The 19,869-nt window shown below is 42.9% G+C and overlaps 2 protein-coding genes across 3 annotated transcripts; one reads left to right on the top strand and one right to left on the bottom strand.

Annotated features, from left to right (window-relative positions):
• Positions 1–126: 126 nt before the first annotated feature.
• Positions 127–12,353, bottom strand: vps41 (VPS41 subunit of HOPS complex). 2 transcript variants are annotated; one of them, XM_047023913.1, is made up of 30 exons: positions 12,294–12,346; positions 12,150–12,194; positions 11,644–11,682; positions 9,870–9,977; positions 8,259–8,336; positions 7,979–8,053; positions 7,018–7,080; positions 6,747–6,812; positions 5,312–5,431; positions 4,936–5,082; positions 4,758–4,824; positions 4,551–4,648; positions 4,311–4,440; positions 4,025–4,140; positions 3,824–3,880; positions 3,663–3,724; positions 3,470–3,551; positions 3,191–3,283; positions 2,947–3,074; positions 2,691–2,835; positions 2,451–2,492; positions 2,289–2,339; positions 1,904–2,041; positions 1,748–1,802; positions 1,428–1,568; positions 1,104–1,240; positions 889–988; positions 757–801; positions 565–644; positions 127–459 (listed from the first exon to the last, which is right to left on the bottom strand). In XM_047023913.1, exons 1-30 carry the CDS (start codon positions 12,324–12,326, stop codon positions 385–387), a joined length of 2,616 nt encoding a protein of 871 aa, XP_046879869.1. In that variant the 5' UTR covers positions 12,327–12,346; the 3' UTR covers positions 127–384. The 2 variants fall into 2 exon arrangements, with proteins under 2 accessions (XP_046879869.1, XP_046879870.1); XM_047023914.1 differs by having other exon boundaries at positions 12,150–12,353.
• A 608-nt stretch (positions 12,354–12,961) lies between these two features.
• LOC124470155 (B-cell receptor CD22-like) lies at positions 12,962–15,938 on the top strand. The gene is made up of 3 exons (XM_047023916.1): positions 12,962–12,995; positions 13,251–13,325; positions 13,766–15,938. Exons 2-3 carry the CDS (start codon positions 13,268–13,270, stop codon positions 15,511–15,513), a joined length of 1,806 nt encoding a protein of 601 aa, XP_046879872.1. The 5' UTR covers positions 12,962–12,995; positions 13,251–13,267; the 3' UTR covers positions 15,514–15,938.
• Positions 15,939–19,869: the final 3,931 nt, after the last annotated feature.

Raw genomic sequence — 19,869 nt, 5'->3', positions numbered from 1 at the left:
CAAAACCTTAGCCATCGAGAGATCTCTATCGTCGCTCTGGTCGCAACGACGAGTAATGTTGAAAGTGACTTAATTGAATTAGCTAGTTTATGTGGGTTATATTGAAAATCAACACAGGGAAATGTACTTTCAGACACAAGACACGATGCATTTAAATTGTATTTTATTCATAAACTGATAACAATTCAGATCAGTGATTTGAAGCAACTAGCAAGGAACTTGTAGAATTACACTGTGCTACCATTATATTTATTTCAGTTTAAAGTGACAATACCTTAACATGAACTGTAAGCATTTGACACCAGAGCAGACACAGTCACAGGAAAAACGCTTCTTTCAAGGATAAGTAGAGGCCACGACAGTGGAACAGGTAAGTGCTTTGTATCATTTTTTCAGGATTCCACTACCTGGTCCTCTTCTTTTAGCACTGCAGATGTTGCAAAACTGAACTCCAGGAATCTGAAATATAATAAAGGCATACATTGTTAAAGTCATATTTAACCAGCTATATACCGTACACTACTGGCCTGCTTTGATGGCATGTCACATGCTGTAGGGACTTACTGTTCCTGGAGATGGTAAACACTCCTTGTGGAACATGTGTCTGCAGTGGAAGACCACCACACTAAAAGGCTGGGCCATGTCTAAAACACAGAATAAGAAACCCATGAATGCACAAGAAATCCTTGTCAATATCATACATCATATCAACAGTTTTACTACTACTGCATTATAGTCAAAGGAAATGTCACACACCTGAAGGTAATATCGTAGCGTGACAGGATTCACAGATATTCTCCTCTACAAAGCAAACAAGAACGTTAGTATGTTACATTCTAATCCGGAGAGATTATATTCTTCCAGCATCATACACAGACTGGTACTCACCATCTACCCGGACCCCTCTCATCTGGGTCCTGTGCATCTTCTGGAGCAAGGACAGGGAGTCAGCCACTAGGATCTTCTTACAGCCCTCCCGCAGCAGAATCTGGAGGACAGGGAAAGAACAAGCTTTTCAATGAGGGGACTGTTATTCTGAATTACGGGTGGGTTATTTAAAAATGCATGTCAGTAATTGTCTTTTGGCTGACTGGCAATGTTACCTGTAGGTTGTAGTCCTGCAGGATCTTGACCAGCGAGTCTCGCAGGTTAGGGATCTCCATGCCCTCCTTAATGCGGTGGATCAGCAGGATGGGGTCCACGTGTGTCCCGATGTTGTTCAGGAGACCAGTGATGAAGGCTAGGGAGGGAAACAGACATTTTACTTCATGTTTCTGTTTTCTACTATCTTGTAGGTAGAGGACAGTAGCAAAAGTGTGAAACGAAATTTAAGAAAAAAAAGTTAGATTATTTGTAGAATGTTTCATATAATTTCATTTTACAGTATAATTTCAGTTTATAGTGTGTTTATGTGTGGTTTGACTTACGCGGTTTGTCGATTGAGTAAGAGATGAGATCCTCCCAGAGCTCAGCATCATCCTGCTCCTTGGCAAACTCGATGGCCTTGTCCACATCTCCAAGCTCCTCCATGATCATTTGCAGAGCACGGCGACAGTTCCCCATTCTACCTGGAAGGAAGCAGCCAAGTAAGTTTCCTGCAGGTAACTCACCTGACTGGCTAGATAATTAAGAACACGTTTACATTAAATATCATTGATTTTTTTTTATTCAGACCAACAACATATAAAACACATTAGATAGAACAGAGGACTCATCAACTTTAACATGACCCAACTAAGACACTTACTGAGCAAAAACACAGTTTCCCCCACAAAGTTCCTCTGTTGGCATATCTCCAAAGCCTGAGAAGGACCAATACAGTCGACAGTTGTATTTCAAATTGAATATTTAATGTGAATAGAGCTCTGATATTGTCATTCTAAAATGAGATGCTATGACTTACCTTCTCCAGAGGACAATGTGTGCTGTCTCTGAGGAATGGCAGCAGGTTGGGGCGATCGTACTCAGCATACAGACCAATCTGTATCTCATGATATTTCTGACCTTTGTGGTGGTCCCTCTTAAACAGTTTATGTAGGTACTGCAAAACAAAAGGGGGTGGGGCATTTTTTTAATTAGAAAAATACAATTTCAATACGGTAAAAGAATACCATCCAAATGTTGCCAATAGTATATTAAAATGGAATGCATACTTAAAGATGCATTAATTTAGTCTTTATTTACAATTCAGTCAATGAAGAAAAGAAAAATGTACTTTTACTACAATTTACAGTGACTGATTTACTGCCTTTCAACAGCCAAAATGTTAAAGAGATGATGGAACTCACCACGTGCAACAGCTCAGGCCTGTCTCTCAACTCCTCCACCACTCTGTCAGTCTGCAGAGCAAAAACAGGAGGGATTGGGGTAAGTGAACAGTGGGTGGTCATTAGTGTGTTGTCACTTGAAACCTGTGAAGGATCATGGGTAAGAGGAGAGGGAACACGTACCGATATTTTGTCTTCGTTATCCAGGAGCATGTCGACAGCTTTCTGACAACAGACAGAAAAAAGTGCTCTTTAGACTGAAGTGCAAATGAATTATGAGCTTTGTGGTCCAGCCATCCAAACAACGTTATCAGAAACTGATATCACACTTGTATTTAAGTTTACCAAATACTGCACAATTGTGTTCACCTGAAAATATACAGTACAACTGGTCTAAGTGATATGCATTCATGGGCTAGTTACCTCTTTATCAAAATCCATGAGGAGAACAATCTTATCTTCTATGGATGTGAATAGGTTGTGTTTATGGATCAGTTGGTAGACGTCCTTGTGCCTCAGTCTCAGGTAGATCTCCAAAGCTTTGTCATATCGCTGGTCATACGTGTAACTGCAAAGACAGTAATAGGACAGACGTTGTCTTGGGAAAAGTTCAAAAGGCAGAGTTACAGAAAGGGTTAGAGAAGGTGTTCCATGTTTATTACAGTAAGGGATCACTCACAGCTCAGCCAGGGTGGTCAGCAGAGTGCTGTTTTTGGGGTCCTTCTTGAGGTGGTCAGTGACAGCCTGAACGATGGTCATGTTATTGAACAACTCTCCTGGCCACTCACAAATCAATGTGGCAAAGCCCTATCAGTAAGACAAAGCACATCATTAAATTATATCATATTACAGTGACTCCTCCAAGTGTATTTGAATGGGGGAATGTGAAAAGCAGGACCAGGTCAAATGACGGAGTAGACAACCTCATAGTCCGTCTTGAGGAACTCATGTAAGATCATCTCATAAATGGCTGGTCTGAGGCGAAGGTCTCCCCTAGGTAGGTACTGACTTATGGCCTGGAGCAGGAGATGGATGCGAGATAGAAAAAAAAAAAAGAAACAAAAAGAAGAGAGACATAAGTTAAATAAGTAAAAATGAATGGAACAAGATGCAAGGAAAGGACAGTCGTGGGTTATAAAATGTGTCCCCACACATTATTTTATCGAATTAATACAACATGTTTTCTTCAAGGCCTGACTTACCTTTAACTGGCCAATTGTCTTAAATCTATAGACCTCATTCTCCCAGAGCTCCATGTTTTTCCCCAGAACCTTCTGGCATTTTCTGGATTGAGGGGGAAGAGGTAATACTCACTTCCTTTTTCAGATACATTTCCTATATTCCTAAATATATTTGAAAATATTTAAAGGACAAACTACTTTTTGGATGTGGTACCTGGCAGCTGTGTCATAATCTCTTTTTTCCACCAGGTGATTGATGTAAGCCATCCCAATTTTCTGTTTGTGACAGAGAAAAAGCTTCCTTAAGAACATGACTCTGAAGGACTGGATGGTTTGACACATGGTCGCGTCACTGTCACCAGTACATTAGCATACCTGAACCTCGTGGCGTTTGATGTTTTTGAAACTGATCTCAGCAGCCATAAGAGCTTCCTGTAAGGGAGAAAAGAGGGGTTTGAAGAGGATACATACTCACATCTCAAAGGTATGTCCTCGTGTTATGACTTCTTAAGTACAGTAAATGGTAATGAAGGATGGTATGCAGACCCACAATACGCTTCCATCCAACACCTTCACCTCATATTTCTTCTTGTCGAGCAGCCAGTCAATGTGGTCGTCCTGGTCTCGCTCCTTGGCCACCACTATGTCTTTGGGGCTGATGATGTAGAAGAGGGACTCTCCCTCGGAATGCTCTGGTGCGCACACACAGGGACATTTAATCCAAATTAATCCAGCATGTTGACATAAACTTTGCCATGGCAAGTTCCTACACAGTGAATGTGTAAAGTTTATGTGTTGAAAATATGGCAACCAATTCCACTTAGTCTTTTCAAAATTCTGAAGATAGCCAGGACTATCTTACCTAGTCGGTAGTCCCTACATTCGTTGTCTTGGAAGTTGCGGACAGTGAGTGCGTCTGACGAGATCTCCTCACAGCCCTCTGGGAGAGGCTGGATGATGTCCAGGCGAGGCCGTGCCCGAAACTCCTCCTCCTGGTTTAAACACACAAACGTGTTAACTTACTCTACGCAAACAATCTGATTTGTAAGCGTCTTTGGATAAAATAATATATAAAACAAAAATAATAATAATATGAAGTAACCATGTGATCGGAGCTCTCCTTCACAAAGTACAGTGTGACCAGCTGGTCTGCCAGAGGTGCCAGTCCACTGATGAAGAACTCGGTTTCAAACGCAGACACTGCCAACGAGAAACCCACAAGACCGGAACCTCGTGAGAGCTCAAACGTCCCAGTGTTAAGGTGGATTAAGCAGTGTACAGCTGCCCGTTTACAGCTCAGTCATCTCACCTATCTCTACATAGCGGCTTGGTAGGTCTCTCATCTCTGCAGGGTCCCTCTCTTTCACAGAACAGATCTGGAAAGAAATCATCATGCTTACCAGCACGCACACAGCGACTCGGGACACCCAATGCTTGCACGCACGCACAGCACACTGACAGACAAAGACACACACACACACACACACCTTAATAGAGGAGCCCCAGCCAACAATGAGAGTAGAGTTGTCCTTCCAGCAGAGACTGCAAGGGTACATGTCCGGCCTCAAGCTGACGTTGTCTCGCAGCACGTTGGTGATTCTCTGTCTGGTGCTGATGTCGAAGATCTTCACCCCCTGATGGAGAGATTGACAGACAAACACTGTTACCCTGCGGACGGTCACCACAGCCGTGATTTCATTGAGCCCTAACCCTGAACAGACAAAGGAAGAGTTAAACCATAAGCACAGGTGTTCATGGGTCTACGTTCTTTGCACACTTGTCACTTTATTCAGACAGGATGACAGAAGAGAAGGATGTAAAGGAATGGCACTGGAATTGGTTCATGCTAGCTGTGAGTCGTACCACATTGTTGGCCCAGGCAATGAGATTGGCCCTCCACTGCACGTTGGTGATGGTTCCCTCGCCCTCGTGTAGCAGGGAGGTCTTCCAGCGGCTCAACCAGTTCCTCTCATACAACAGCAGCTGGGGAGAGAAAAAAGGAAAACATCGAAGCTGGTGTGCCGTATTATACTCAACTGCAACACCAGTCTTTGTAGCTTTGTCTGACCACTAAGGGGCAGTAAAGCACAGCAACAAAAGATCCTGTTTGACAAAAAGAGTAAAAGTCCTGATAAAAACGCTGTTTGAGTGATACAAAACCCCAAAGGATTGGGTAGAAAAAAAAGTGATTCAATGCCTGCTGTTATGGCTCAGTACATACTTTTAGAAGTAAAGGCAAGATTGTATTCTTAGTTTTTCAAAACCCTATTTTTCTCAATATTTCTTTTAAATGATTGTATTTGAGAAACTTGACTATTCTCTTTTAGATTCCTTTTAGTCCTCATAAATACAAGCTCCCATCAGAGAAGGCCACAGATACAAAAAGCTTTTCACAGGGACTGAACACTTTGCTCAGTGTCCAAGCAATGGAGACTAATGAACAAAAGCCAGGTTATAGTATACTTATACAATAGTATACGTATTACGACCAAGGCAAGACTTCAAAGACTCTTAACTATTCCAGCTAGCCTGGCAACGTTAACAGTTAACAGCTCTGTCCACAAAGAAAGGATGCGAGACTGGAACTATGGAGACAGAATTGAATTTCCTTTGACAGGATGTTTCTCCTGTTGAGACATATTGATTTTCATCGCCGGCACCTTGAGGAGGTCTTCACCAATTGGAGAGGAATAAAATGAGGAGCAGCAGAGAGGAAGCAAGCAGCAAAGTCGCTCGCACAATGAGGTTTCCATCAGAATCAAATGTGCACTGTTTGATCCTTCTCCTCAGTGAAAACTGTATAATTCATTCACGTAAAAGTCAGTGTAGGCTATGCTGCGTAGACATTTGGTTGTGGTGCTTTTCAAATAAATACATAAATGGAAAGTGGAAAGGCTGGTGTGGAGTGGGTTTCTACCTCCGTGTATGGTTACAGTGCAAAACACCACTGAGCAGCCGGTCAACGTGTGCCCCGGAAATCCTAAGACTTTGGAGCCTCTTGATAATGATGTCTATTTGCTGTGCTTCTGAGGCATTGCCTTTCAAACACTGTTGAGTGAACAGCACTTTGGGGGAAATGGACCACTCTTTCGCAGTCCACTTTCTCTTTGGAGCACTCCAGAAAGGGGGCCCCAAACCGTTTCACAAAAAGTCCTACAGGACGCACAGCCCTCAGCCCGGGCTCCTCAGACCGCAGCACGCCAGCGTATGGTAATAATGACCCACCAATGGGAAGAGCTGCCGTATGGAGAATCTTAGCTGAGAATTATGAATGAAGATTGAGAGATTCTAAAAGTACCTTGTTGCCCCCGGTGACAAACTGTTTGTAGTTGGATCTGCTGAACTGAGGGTGCAGTGCCACCACCTAAAAAAAGAGAGGAGAGGACGTCAGGAATCAATGGAAAGGTACCAACGATGGAGGGACAAGTGAAGAGTCACTTTCAATCCATCCATCCATCACTGCCACAGCACTGACAAGCTACCTAGAAAGGTTGACAGCAATTTCATTACTGGGATACAGTTTCATTTGCAGCAATGTTAAGATGAAAAAGTACTAAGGGTCTGCTTACTTTTATAGGGCAGTCAAAGTTCTCATGGAAGCCCTCTCTAGTGTAGAGACCAAACACTTGAACCTGGAACAGAGACGCAAGGGCAGGTGATCCAGAGGAACGCTCAATGGAGTGTCGTTATTTTTGGTTTTAATTGCACACGTCTGCAACTATCCAGGAGCAACAGCCAAATGATGGTAGTGTGACAGATCTGTTTGGATCTCTTTCCTGGCCCACCTATCTTCCGGGTCACCAATTAGTGGACAGGTTGGTTAGTTGAACCCTCCCCACAGGGTTTTGGTACAGTAACAAGGTCTTAATCTTTCACTCTGTCTCAGCTAAAGGCAGAAGGAAGGCTAGGCAGCAGCAAGGCTAACTCTGATGTAGACCATCAGTATGTTTTTATTTATTTTTTTACAGCCCTTCTCTGAGTCAGAAAAGGATAAAGTAAAGTTTAGCTAAAAGAGGAACATTATCACAGCTCTTGCTCTCTCCTACTTGCATTGCACAGATGATTTGGGATTATCTGGGAGATCGACATGGATTAACAGCAAACTGAATTGGACGAGGACGAACAATTGCTGCGGCATTGATTTTAATTGTCGGCGCCACTTTCTGAGCGACAAGATCTTGTTTTGCCGCTGGAGTGTGAGCGAGGGGGGGCGATATCAGGGGGCATATCTTGACTGCAAAACCCATGAAGCATGATAATAATGATCATGAGAGGCAAGATAACTGCAAGGTGGAGACTGGGAGCAAGGATAGGGTATCCATTCACAGCTGAAGACTGACTGACAGGTGGAGAGATGAGAAATGAAAGAGAAAGATGGAGAGACCCCCCCCCCCCTCTTTAAAATGTGCTTCTAGAATTATGAGGATTTCTTTTTACAAATAGAAGACATGAGGAGAATCTGGGTCCTGATTTGCAACATCTTTGAGTGATGGATATTATAGATTGATAGATTCTACAAAGATGTCTCACCTTGCCATCCTCGGAGCAGATACCTACATTCTCCCCACTCTCATCTAGACTGATCTGGTTGATCTTCACTGAACTCTGTAGACACATAAGACTTCACATAGTAGTATAGTGTAGACAATGGGTACAGTTTAGTTACATTTGTATCATTAGAATACTAGCTAGATTTATGGACTAACTTATCCAATAAATCCATGCATCCAATCCAAATCCATCCATTTAATTTTGTGTGAACACAACCACACCAATGTTTAGATTCAAATAACCTGCTTCTGCTACTTACAATTTCAAACTTCTGAGTCACATTTCCTTGGATGTCCAGTAGGAAAACTTTTCCAAAGTGAGTGCCCAGGGCGAGAAACTGAAATGGAAAGAGCACAGTATATATATATATATATATATATATATATATATATATATATATATTAATCCAAAAGATAAAAGGAAACAATTCTAGATTTAGCAAAATGTCATTGACGAGTGCTGTGGCTTGAGGATTAAAAAATCTAGAATAGCTGGTGTGTATGTGTGTGTGTACGCTTTGTGGTGAAAACGGTGGGGGAGCAGGGGTTCTGTGGCAAAAACTGTGAAATTACAAGGAGTAGGAAAACCCTATTTATTAAAGCAGACACTGTGAAATTGTATTTTTCCTCTCAAATTAAAATGCTTAAACATAATAAATGCATCGTACATCTGGCTTCTCCTCCTGCTGCTTACAATCCAACCGATTCCCCTGCCCACCATGAAGCCATTATTCATCCCATTTCTTGTGTTTAAAACACAGATGTAGTAGTGTGTGTTTTAAACACAGATGTAGTAGTGTGTGTTTTAAACACATGTAGTGGTGTGTGTTCCTGTAAGTGTATGTTTGCGCACGCGTGTCTGTGCGAGTCCGCTGGGACAAGAAATTATAAAACTGGGAGGCTTTTTGGCATTAGATTAAGTGTGTGTTCTCCCACCCAGGCCGGGCTCCACTCCCTCCCCCTAATCCCCCCCCCCCCCCCCCCCCCCCATCCGCGGCTGACGCGAGTGTGTGCGGTGAGCCCACCATGCTTCACTGCAGTCTATAATGAAATGCTTATATTTACAGGCACAACTGAGCATGTCAGACAGAGCCCCTGCAATCTCCCCCAAATAAAATAACCATAAAATAAATAAATAAAGGGGTCAACCTTCCGAGGCGGAGCGACTTTTAAAAGGATTTATCAGAATGGAATTGTTCAAATGAAATTCTGATTCAGGCACTTAAAATATAAGGCAACATGGGGTTGATGTGGGTGCTGATGGTTTTAAAGGTGCTGGGAGGTTGGCTGGGGTTGGTGGAGGCTGGCTTCACATGCCAGGTGGTAGGCAAAGTGTACATATGGAAACCAATTCTAGAGACAGTCAGATAAAATGTAGAAAAGCAAAATTTCAGCAGCAATGTCTCTCACACTGACATGGGCTCTCTTTTTTCCACATGAAGGAGAGGGGGGAGAAAAAGAGGAGAGGAACCGTCAGAGTAAAAATAAATGAAAATCAATAGAGGTTAATAAAACATCAGGTGAGGAGACGTAACGAGGTATGACTCGTCCTCCGCTCAGGCGTGCATGAGTGCACCCAGTTGCCACGACGATTAACCATCAAGATGCGAGCGTCCCACACAACAACAACAACAACACAAAACTGTTCAAAGAACAGAGGTAAGATGCAAAAAGATAAAAGACAGAAATGTGAGGAATAAAAAGACAATAGCTGGTGGCTGCAGATGTCTCCAACCCCAGAGGGATGGGGGGACAGAGCAGAGCGGGAATGACCTCTGCAGACTGAAAGGAGAAGACGCAAACTGACTCTGAACAGGACGTCTCGAACAAATGCATAAACAATGAAATGTGAGTGGGTTTTAGTCTCATACCTTGTCGTGGACGGTCATACAACTGGCCGCATCCTTTTGGAGAATCTCTGTCACGCCATTGGCCAGTCGCTCATACTTCAACTTTGGCTCCTCCTCACTGTCTTCTTCCTGGGAAGATCAGAGTATCAGCCATGTGAGCAGCCTCTAGGAGTGACTTACAAAATGATAAGACCGAAATATTGAGAAATCATTGATTGATTATAAACGATCGGTAACCCAGTCCAAGTCATGAGGAACTCATTCCCAACATTTAAACATTCTTCAAGCTCCACAAAGTATCTAACAAATTTGAGCAACTGATGCAAAGCACCCAGGAACCCACCCACTGAAAGTTTAAAAGTTATAGCCGACCTAAACAATTACTGTGCCCTGTGTTTTGCTCACAATGTGCTTTATAAACAACGCTACCCAACCTGTGGTGCATCAACACAAAACATAGCCTGCCATTATGTACCACTGGGCCGGAGGTGGGGGGGCTGATGGCATGGCGAGAATGGCATTTAAAAAACAATCCTTCCCCACTCTTCACCACCATGTCTATTTCCTGTTTATCCCGTTTGTGAAATCTCTGCTGAAGGTGAATTGGCCACGGTACTTCAAGCCATAACACAAAACAAAGACAAACTCCAGCCCCATAGAGAGAAGTGGAGTAGTAAAAGAGGTGGGTATGTGCCCATCTGCCTATGGGGTTTATACAAAGCAAAACACTAGATGCAGGAGGGCTTCCGGGCCACATCTAATTAAACCTACACATGGTGTGCTGTGTACTCCTAAAAAATAGCACTTCAGAATGAACCTGACCCTGTCATTTCTTCTCTGTAGAACAATGAGAATTTCACAGTTTTCTAAATATTCTGTCCCAGGATGGTGCCACTGATGCCTGGTCCCTACAAACACAACACTCACACAAATAAGCTTCAGGGATACAAAACGACCGAAGCTTGCGACTGAAATGAAAGTCTGGAGGTGAATGTGTATCAGGTCTGAGCTAGCTTTCCTAAACCACAGCACTGTAACTTGTTTCTCCATCTGTGTCCTGCTTACAAGCGTCTTTCAAGAGACTCACAGCCGTCAGCCAGTCTGCCTGTTGACAGCCCAGCCAGAGGAGCAGCAGCAACAGACACATAGCGGATGGGAGAGCTACAGTCACTAACTAAATAAACAGAGCCTTGCAGCCATTCAGAGGGGACACCCAATCATGCAGTCCCAGGTGGCTGTTTGCCTGCGAGTGTTAGTGTGCTAACATTGAGGAGAGGACTCCTGTTTCTGGACAGAAGATGGGGAGCGGACATACTTTTCCCATTTACAAGACAGGAAGGATTATTATTATTTTTATTTTTTTCCAGCCCTCTCCAGTTCTCATTCTGAATTGTTTTTCTTTTGGGAGTAGAGGTGAAATTGTTCAATGCCTGACATTTCATTCCATTCTCTGTTTCATTTAAAGACAGGTTCCACTCTCTTGCAGTCTGACATGCTATATTTTATTTAGTGATTCTCAGAGGCACAGTGCAGTAGCACGCTGGAGAGGGGTGATGATACTTAAAGAGTCCACAACACAATATGTAATGCATGAGAGCTTGTCAACAAAAACTACAAAAACAATGTACTTCAGACATAAAAAGACAGTGCATTCTGTCATGGCAGACCGTATGGATACAAACATTGAAATACAAAAACACGTAGGCAAAAACAAAGTGCATGAGACCCATTACCTTGTTAAAAATAAATAGACAAACAGCGTATAGGATAACTGCCATTACGAGAAACAGCTTACCTCAGAGTCATCTGCAGATTCTTCACTGGATTTCCTGCCCTGTAAGAATATGGCAAAATGATGGCAAAAATGAACAAGATCATGATTTTTAAGTGGTAGTTGAGGTTGTAATCAGAGAATAAATCGTGCAAATTATTCTCTTTTTACATTGGTGCTCGTATGGACAGATGTAGAATAGGGTAGATCGTCTGTGATTAACTGCTTTTGGAAACAAACTTTATTATAAGACAATTAGTAGTATGCTTGCATCATGATTTAGTCTGTGAACATAACGTTTAACGCAGGAAAAGCAATCTTCCTCGTACTACATGTTGGTAAAGACACATCTATTAGGGGGGATACATGGGTAAGTAGTGCTAGCCATTGTTTTGATGGTCTTATCCATCGGATGAAATGACTAGCACTCGAAGCTCATTAGCAACAAAACACATCTGGCTAAACTACACAGACTGGCTTGCTTGCAAATAAGCAAAAGCTAGCCTAGCAAACATGCTACACACCCTTACCTGCTCCTCTCCGTCTGCCATTGCACTGCCGGGTCTTGGTAATAGCTAGCAATAATAATATAGCGATTTTCAATAGTGTCGAAAATATTTACGTTAAAAAATTGCACATAAAGGTACAATGTTTACTGGCTAGCTAAGTGTTACCAGTACTCCTTCTTGTCTTTCAGCTCCTGTCATACACAAAATCACATGATAGAAATAACAAACGTGGTGCATTATGGGGGCTGAAGTTATTTTGGTTATCCTGAGCGTAGACTGGAGACTCAAATTGACGACACACAAAAAAAAACCATGGTCTAAGGCTTAGACTCTAAGCCAGTGCATCATGATCACTTCTGTCACAATCTGCATATGTAAACAAATCTATTGTCCTACTCTCTAGGTGAATTTGACAATAAGGCCTTATTGCATTTTCTTAACAGTTTTCAATACTATAACCCAATGTAAAAATAATGCACCAAAAAGAATGCACCAAAAAGAAGAAACATTTACAGCTTGCAGCTGTATTTGTTTCAGTCTCTGTCAAACCTTATCACAAACAGATTTCTTCAGCAGGAAACGATCTCTGTCTCTAAAAAATCAAAACTTAAAAATACATCATAATGCCTGGTAGGCAAAATTGGTTTTGACTGAGCACAGCATGCGATGTAACTTGCTGTCTGACCAAATGGACGGGAAACAGAAAATTTTAACATTTATGTATTCCTTTATTACCCTCTGGTAGAAACTTTGACTAACATAACAGTACATTAAAAGAAGCCTACATACAGGAAGTGATCTATTTGGTGTGCCATACCCATTTCACACCTCCACACACTCAGGAAACAGATCTTCTGAGCTCAGGCTGTAAGTACAACATAGTATGTGTTCAAATATATTGAAATCGTATCATATTAGTTTTGATTTTGGTCAAGAAAATTATAAAACATTATACTACATTAGTCTTCTCACATGGGCTATTTTTATTTAAGATGATTGAGACCCCCATGTTTCTTAGAGTTTGGAAGATTTATAAGAAGTAAAACTTTCCTGTTTAAAAGTATTTATTTATTTTAGCAGTTAGTTAGTATGTTCTGTGTAATTCTGTGTATTCTGCAAAAGGGAGGTGCACCTACAGTATGGTGCTGAGAACATCACTTGTATTAGTGGTCCTCATCTGGTCTCTGGAAGTGGCAGGTAGGATATCACTAATAATCTCTGAGCAGCCTTTGTTCTGCATTATCTGTTATTCAGATATGTTTTCACATGTATAGGTGGTTTAGTGAACATCATTCTTATTTAACTTATCGTTATTTTATGAGACCTTTGTTGACTTGTGTTTGCTCATGTTCCTTTAGTTCAGGAGGCTACAGATCAGAAAAACGTTTTTTAGATGCAAAGTCGGTAGATGGAACTGGTTGGCTTGGTTTCACACGTTATATTCACATTTCACACTCTTGTAATCAGAAAGAGGAAGTTAGTTTTTTGTTTTTTTGTGTGTTTTTTTTACACCAGCCGTCAGTTATGGATGAACCCTAGTCTCAGCCAAGTTACACCCTGAACCAACTCCACTACCACTGCACATCAGTCTGTAAATGCTCTCCAATATCCATGTGATGTATGTTTTTGTTTTACAGTGTTGCAGAGTCAGAAAGTCAATAATGAGCAAAAGAAAATCTGCGTCTTGAAAGGCTCATCAGTGGACTTGCCCTGCTCATACAGAGATCCTAGTGGTGTTACTGTCACACCAACAAATTGGTATACCAGATGGGACTCTGGTGCTGATGCTGTAGATCTGAGTCAGAACCCCAAGTACACGGGTCGTGTAGAGTACCGTAGGGATGAGAACAGTGACTGCACCCTGACAATCAAGAACCTTAGAAGGACGGACTCTGCTGAGTATCTTTTCAGGTTTAACACTGAATGGGATGACTCCTGGGGAAAAGACATCCCGGGAACAATTCTGACTGTCACAGATCTGCAGGTGGAAGTGACTCCTGCTGTAGTGAGAAAAGGACAATGGGTGACACTCACCTGCAGCACCACCTGTTTTCTGACTGGAAACCCCTCCTACATCTGGTACAAAAATGGTTTACATTTATCTGTGGTTACAAAAATTACCACAGTGCCCGAGGTAGATGTCAAAAGCTATCCATCTAACAGCTACTCCTGTGCTGTGAAAGACCAGGAAGACCTCCACTCTCCTGTAGTGTGTGTTATGGGCGGTCACTGCAACAGAGTTAACTACAGCAAGAGGAAGATATGCGCCTTGATAGGTTCCTCAGTTGATATTTCCTGCACTTATTATTCCCATTACACAATTAAATCACAGCTTTGGTTCATACCTCAACAAAGTAAAGAACTTCATTTAGACCCAGAATATGCAGATCGTGTGACAAATTACACGGAGAGTCGTCTCTCAACCCTGAGAATCATGAAACTTAGACAGAGTGACTCTGTTGAGTACCGCTTCAGATTCAAAACTGAGAAATGGTATTACTGGGGAGAAGATTTCCCTGGAACAATTCTGACAGTCACAGATCTGCAGGTGAAGGTGACTCCTACCGTAGTGACAGAAGGACAGAGGGTGACACTCACCTGCAGCACCACCTGTCCTCTGACTGGTGACCCCTCCTACATCTGGTACAAGAATGGACAGTCTCTAACCAGCTCTCAGACTGGCTACTTTGACCTAGATCAGGCCAGCATTGAGGACGCAGGAAACTACTCCTGTTCTGTCTCTCCACTCCAATCTTCTGTTGTGACTATTGAGGTCAGATATAAACCAAAGAATGTCACTATATTTGTGAACTCCCATGGTGATATAGTGGAAGGCAGGTCAGTGACTCTGACCTGCAGCAGTGATGCCAACCCACCAATGGTCAAATACACGTGGTACAAAGAAAATGTTACCATATCTAAAGGAGAGAACTACACCATCATGAACATCTGCTCTGAGCACAGTGGAGGATACTACTGTGAGGCTCAGAATGAAGTTGGATTAGCAAATTCCACTACATATATGGTCCCTGTTTTTAACCAATCACCTTTTAAAAAATCAGTCATAGTTATAATAACCATTGTTGGGCTAACCCTAACTTTCCTCCTGGTCCTTCCTGTCAGTCTCTGGCTTTGTAAAAGGAAAACTTCCAATCCCTCTTCAATTGTGCAGGACAGCCTTCATTACGCCAACATCCAATTCTCTCGTCCCAAAAACCAGGAGGAAGTGCAATACTCCACAGTCCAATCATCTCAGATCCAGAACCAGGATGGGGAAGTGGAGTACTCCATTCTGAGGTTCCCCTCTCCCAGTGCTGCTCCCAGAGCCCAGTCCCCTGAGGATTCTTCAGCAATATACAGCACAGTGAACAAAGCCAGAACCTAAACACAGCCAGCCAACAACACCATAAACCTCCAGCCTCTAAAAAGCACCAAACACAAAACAACAATTTGGGTAAAAAATGGCCTTAGTAATTTACGTCAACAGTGTTAAATAGGTCTTCTAGACAAAGTTGTTATGCCCAGTGTCTTTACAAGCTTGTTGATAGAATCTACTTTGCGGAGGATTACACAGAAATGTTGAGGCAAAGTTATTGTTTTTACATTATTTTTCTCACTTTTGAAAGCTTGTTTTCTTGCTTTTTGCAGAAGGTGATTTTTTTTTAAATTATCATACTGTACTTGTAACCATAACTTTTAGTATGGAAGCAGCTTGTATAACACAGACTGTACAATCCAACCAACCAAACAGAAGCGGAGGGAGTCAGGTGGCTGAGCGGTGAGGTGTCGGGCTAGTAATCTGAAGGTTGCCGGATCGATTCCCCGACGTGCTAAATGACGTTGTGTCAAGGCACTTCACCCTACTTGCCTCGGGGGAATGTCCCTGTACTTACTGTAAGTCTCTCTGGATAAGAGTGTGTGCTAAATGACTAAATGTAAATAAGCGTGTATATCAAACCTGCTTGTTCATAGAGAAGGTACAATTATGAAAAGAGTGATACTAAAAATGATTGCATATCAGAATCTAGGCATTCAAAGTATTTTTTGGTTTCTTGCTTTTTCTGTGCTAATAAATGATGTAGCATTCAATGAATACAGCATATAATGAATAAAGAGAAGGGGGAAAAAAATACAAATTTGTCAAGACCACAACTTTCTCCTAGGTTTCTGTAATCTACACCCTTCGCTCACCGCGACTCTCATCATGTGATTCACTTGCAGTGTTTCATATGGGTTGTTTTTTTCCTGCGCAAGCATGGCGTCTTTAAAACTGTGTCTTGGAAGTCATGGCTTAAATCCGCTCTTGAGTGTTAAAGGCAAGATTTGTTTCTCCACTGTTGAGACCAAATCAAACTCCCCCCCTCCCCCCCCCCCCCACACACACACACACACACACCCACACACAGACATACATTTTATAATTGCACACACACACAAGCACACACACCTTTCTTTATCCATTCTCAGGAGAATCCTAATGCACTGACACCAGCTAAGGATGTTTTGCTTTACAATCTGCTTAGCAATGATTTATTGATTGCGCCTTCCTCCTCATAGAAGATGTTCAATCCTTTTTGGGAAATCAGATTTTCACACCTTTTTGTGGGTGTGTGTATGTGCAGGTCTCTAGAGACAGCTGGAGGAAGTTGTCTTTGGGTTAGGGTTAGGGTCTGTGTATGTGCATGTGTGTGTATCTGCCTGTCTTTTTTTATCTCGCACTTTCAGTTCTCTCTCTCTTAGTCTCAGGGAGATTAGATTAGATTGCTTCTTTTAATACCTTGTTTTGATAGCCCCCTGACCCAGTGTCTGTCCTTTTGGGTCTCGAGGAAGTAGAGAGACTTCCAATGATGCAGCTGTTGGTCATATTAAAAACCAATGGGAAGAAGATGCTTACAAATTCACGTCTGGACACCCATCGCTAATATATAAGCTCTAGAAAGAGTTATATTCTGTTATTCTTGTTATTTCTGTTATTCTTGGATAGATTATTTTGGTATAATTCTGTATTATAAACTCACACGATGACATACCAGACAATGAATACAATTCTAAAAGTTAAAGTTTACTGATAGTCTCTAACTGCTAAATATGTCAAATTCTATTTCAATATATAATATATTTAATATGATGTGTTTGCATGGCTTGTGGCATGCATTTAATTTCCTTAGTTAAGCAGAGTAGTTGAAGAAATTAGGAAATGATTAACCTACCACCACTTAGTGCTCTACGGTCTCTGCGCCTGCAGACACTCCAACAGCAGCAGCATCCTTCTCTAGAGGCTTCACGGTAATGCAGGACAGTTTGTTTTCTTGCCCTAAGGGGGAGACAAATCATCATCTCTCACACCATACAGCAGACCAGAGGAGCTGGAGAGCTGTGCTGAGGCATCGCTCTCTTGGGCTTGGAGCAGGCCATCAGAGGGATGGTCCTTGGCTTATCATTGTCCTGTCAGTATCAAGTCACATCTCTCATTTCAGCTAGAGATAATACAATTGACACCATGATAATTCTGCATTTGCTGTAGCTGTCTGTAGCGAACTTCTAGAGCAGAATTCTAAACATTTAAGTGACAGTTTATTTTAAACACAGACCAGCAGACCAGAGTCGTGCTTTGCAGGACCCCCTTCTAGATGCTACTTATGGGATGGCGCCGCTAAAAACATTAGTTATTAGCATGGATGTCTGATGAGCACTGAAGATCCTGTGCTGGCCACTGAATCTATGGCCGCTGGGGGTAAGGGCTGACAACAAGAAGTGGGGGGCAGTCAAGTGCTTTTCCCTGTTTCTGCACTGTGGCCAGGGAAAGAAGGTGACCCCCCCAACCCCTCCTCCTCAACACCCTCCTCTTCTCGCCCTAGTCTACCCCAAATATCAACTTCACCCCCACTGTTTTATCTCTCTGTCTTTCTCCATCTCCCTTGCACACACACACACACACACACTCACACACTGTAGCGATCTCTCTGTTATAAATCTGTTCATTCCAACTAAAACACTGTACCTAGCAGAGCCCCCTTTTCAATAAGGTAATTAACAGCTGTGGAGAAGAGAAGGACATGGCCATCGTCCTGGCGACAGCCTGTCCTCCACCTCCTCCAGCCTCCAAGGCCAGTGGCAGATTAGAGCTCTGATCTCATTCCCAGCACTTGTTTGGAGACTGTCAGGAAGAGAAATGCCAGCATTAGAGAGCCACCCTCCTGATATGATGAAATAAGGAGAAAAGAGGGAAGAAAGAAAGAAAAGGAAGGATGGACAGAGGAGAACCCTTCCCTCTCTAAAGTGTCAGTTGTTTCTTATTCTATTTATTCTGTTTTTCATCAGAGCTTGTGAAGGGTAGGGATGGGGGGATGGGGTGCATTCCCCTTTCCTCTTCTTTATTTTTCCTCCCACCTACCAGAGAGAGGCACGGTTCCCATTTTTTTGTTTCATTATATATGTCTTGCAAACTCTCATGCCCCAGTGAAAATTACATTGTGAAACGGGAGACATTTTCAGCGCCGGCCATGCTGCTGTTCCTCTGAGCTTTCAAACAGCCAACAGACTGTGAAGAATAAATAATAAAAAAGTATTGATTATTTTGATGACTGCAAGATTCAATTAGGTATTAATTTTGCCCTCCAGTGGACCTATCAAGCGACTCAAAGCAGGGGGAGGGGGGAGGTGAGGGGGTGAGGGTGGGGGGACTGGATGCATGCAGAGTGAGGCTTGGCTCAGACAGAGGGGAAAATGTGTTTACCTCTCCAGGCAGAGCGATGCAATGATGCGCAGAATCCCATATTTAAGTGCTCCACAAATGAAGGCCTGATGACGAGTCACATTGTTACCAGGGATATGAGTATTGACCAGCCCCACTCGCCTTTAGATGACAGCTTAAACTATCTCTATTGATTAACATTTTCATAGATTATCGTGTGTCATATCAGAGCACCCTGATTCCCCTGATGAGCGCATTAAAGAGGGCCCTTGGGGGGGGGGGCACATCGACTTGACTCTCCTCTTCCCCACCCCACCCCCAGCCGCCTGTGTGAGTGGGAATCTTTGATGGTCAGAGGGGCAGTACCTCACCCCACTTACCCACCCCTCTTCCTCTCTCTCTCTCTTTCTCTTTCATATTCTCCCCCCGTTTTGCTACCTCTACATATGCTCTGGTCCCTTGTCTTCCTTTCAGAGCTGTCGGAGATGACTGCTGGTCTATAAACAAGGAGGCGTGAAAGGGACCGAGGTTCAACCCCCTGTGCTCCGGCTGATCTTTGTGTTTGTCTCACAGCCAGAGGGAGGGAGGGGGGACCCTGTCTGAGGAACTCTCCAGTAAGGAGACACAAGCGGAAAGAGACACAGGCGAGAGGAGGAGGAGGAGTGTAGAGATAGAGAGAGGGAGGGAGAAAGGGAGAAAGGTAAAAAAGAGAGAGAGAGAAAAGACAGCGAGAGAGAGAGAGAGAGAGAGAGAGAGAGAGAGAGAGAGAGAGAGAGAGAGAGAGAGAGTAGAGGTGACATCTCCAGTGCTTGTCTTGTGAGGCAACCTCAGGCTTGAACCTGCAGTGGCTATTCTGATGCATCAAGGTTGAAGAGACTGTCTCTGGTTTTGTAGCATGCATGCACAACATAGCTGCTCCCTGGTCTGTGACAAACATGCAGTAGTTGGACTCCACTCTGTGGCGGGCATGTTATAGCAGGTTTCTATCTAACTCTTGGACATTCTGAAGAACTTTTTGTGATCCCTTTTCTTGACATTTTCTGGAGC

The sequence above is a fragment of the Hypomesus transpacificus genome, chromosome 8 (genome assembly GCF_021917145.1).
Source record: "Hypomesus transpacificus isolate Combined female chromosome 8, fHypTra1, whole genome shotgun sequence".
NCBI lineage: Eukaryota > Metazoa > Chordata > Actinopteri > Osmeriformes > Osmeridae > Hypomesus > Hypomesus transpacificus.
The sequence above is the reverse complement of the archived record's forward strand: the minus strand, read 5'-3'. Positions and strand labels throughout refer to the sequence as shown.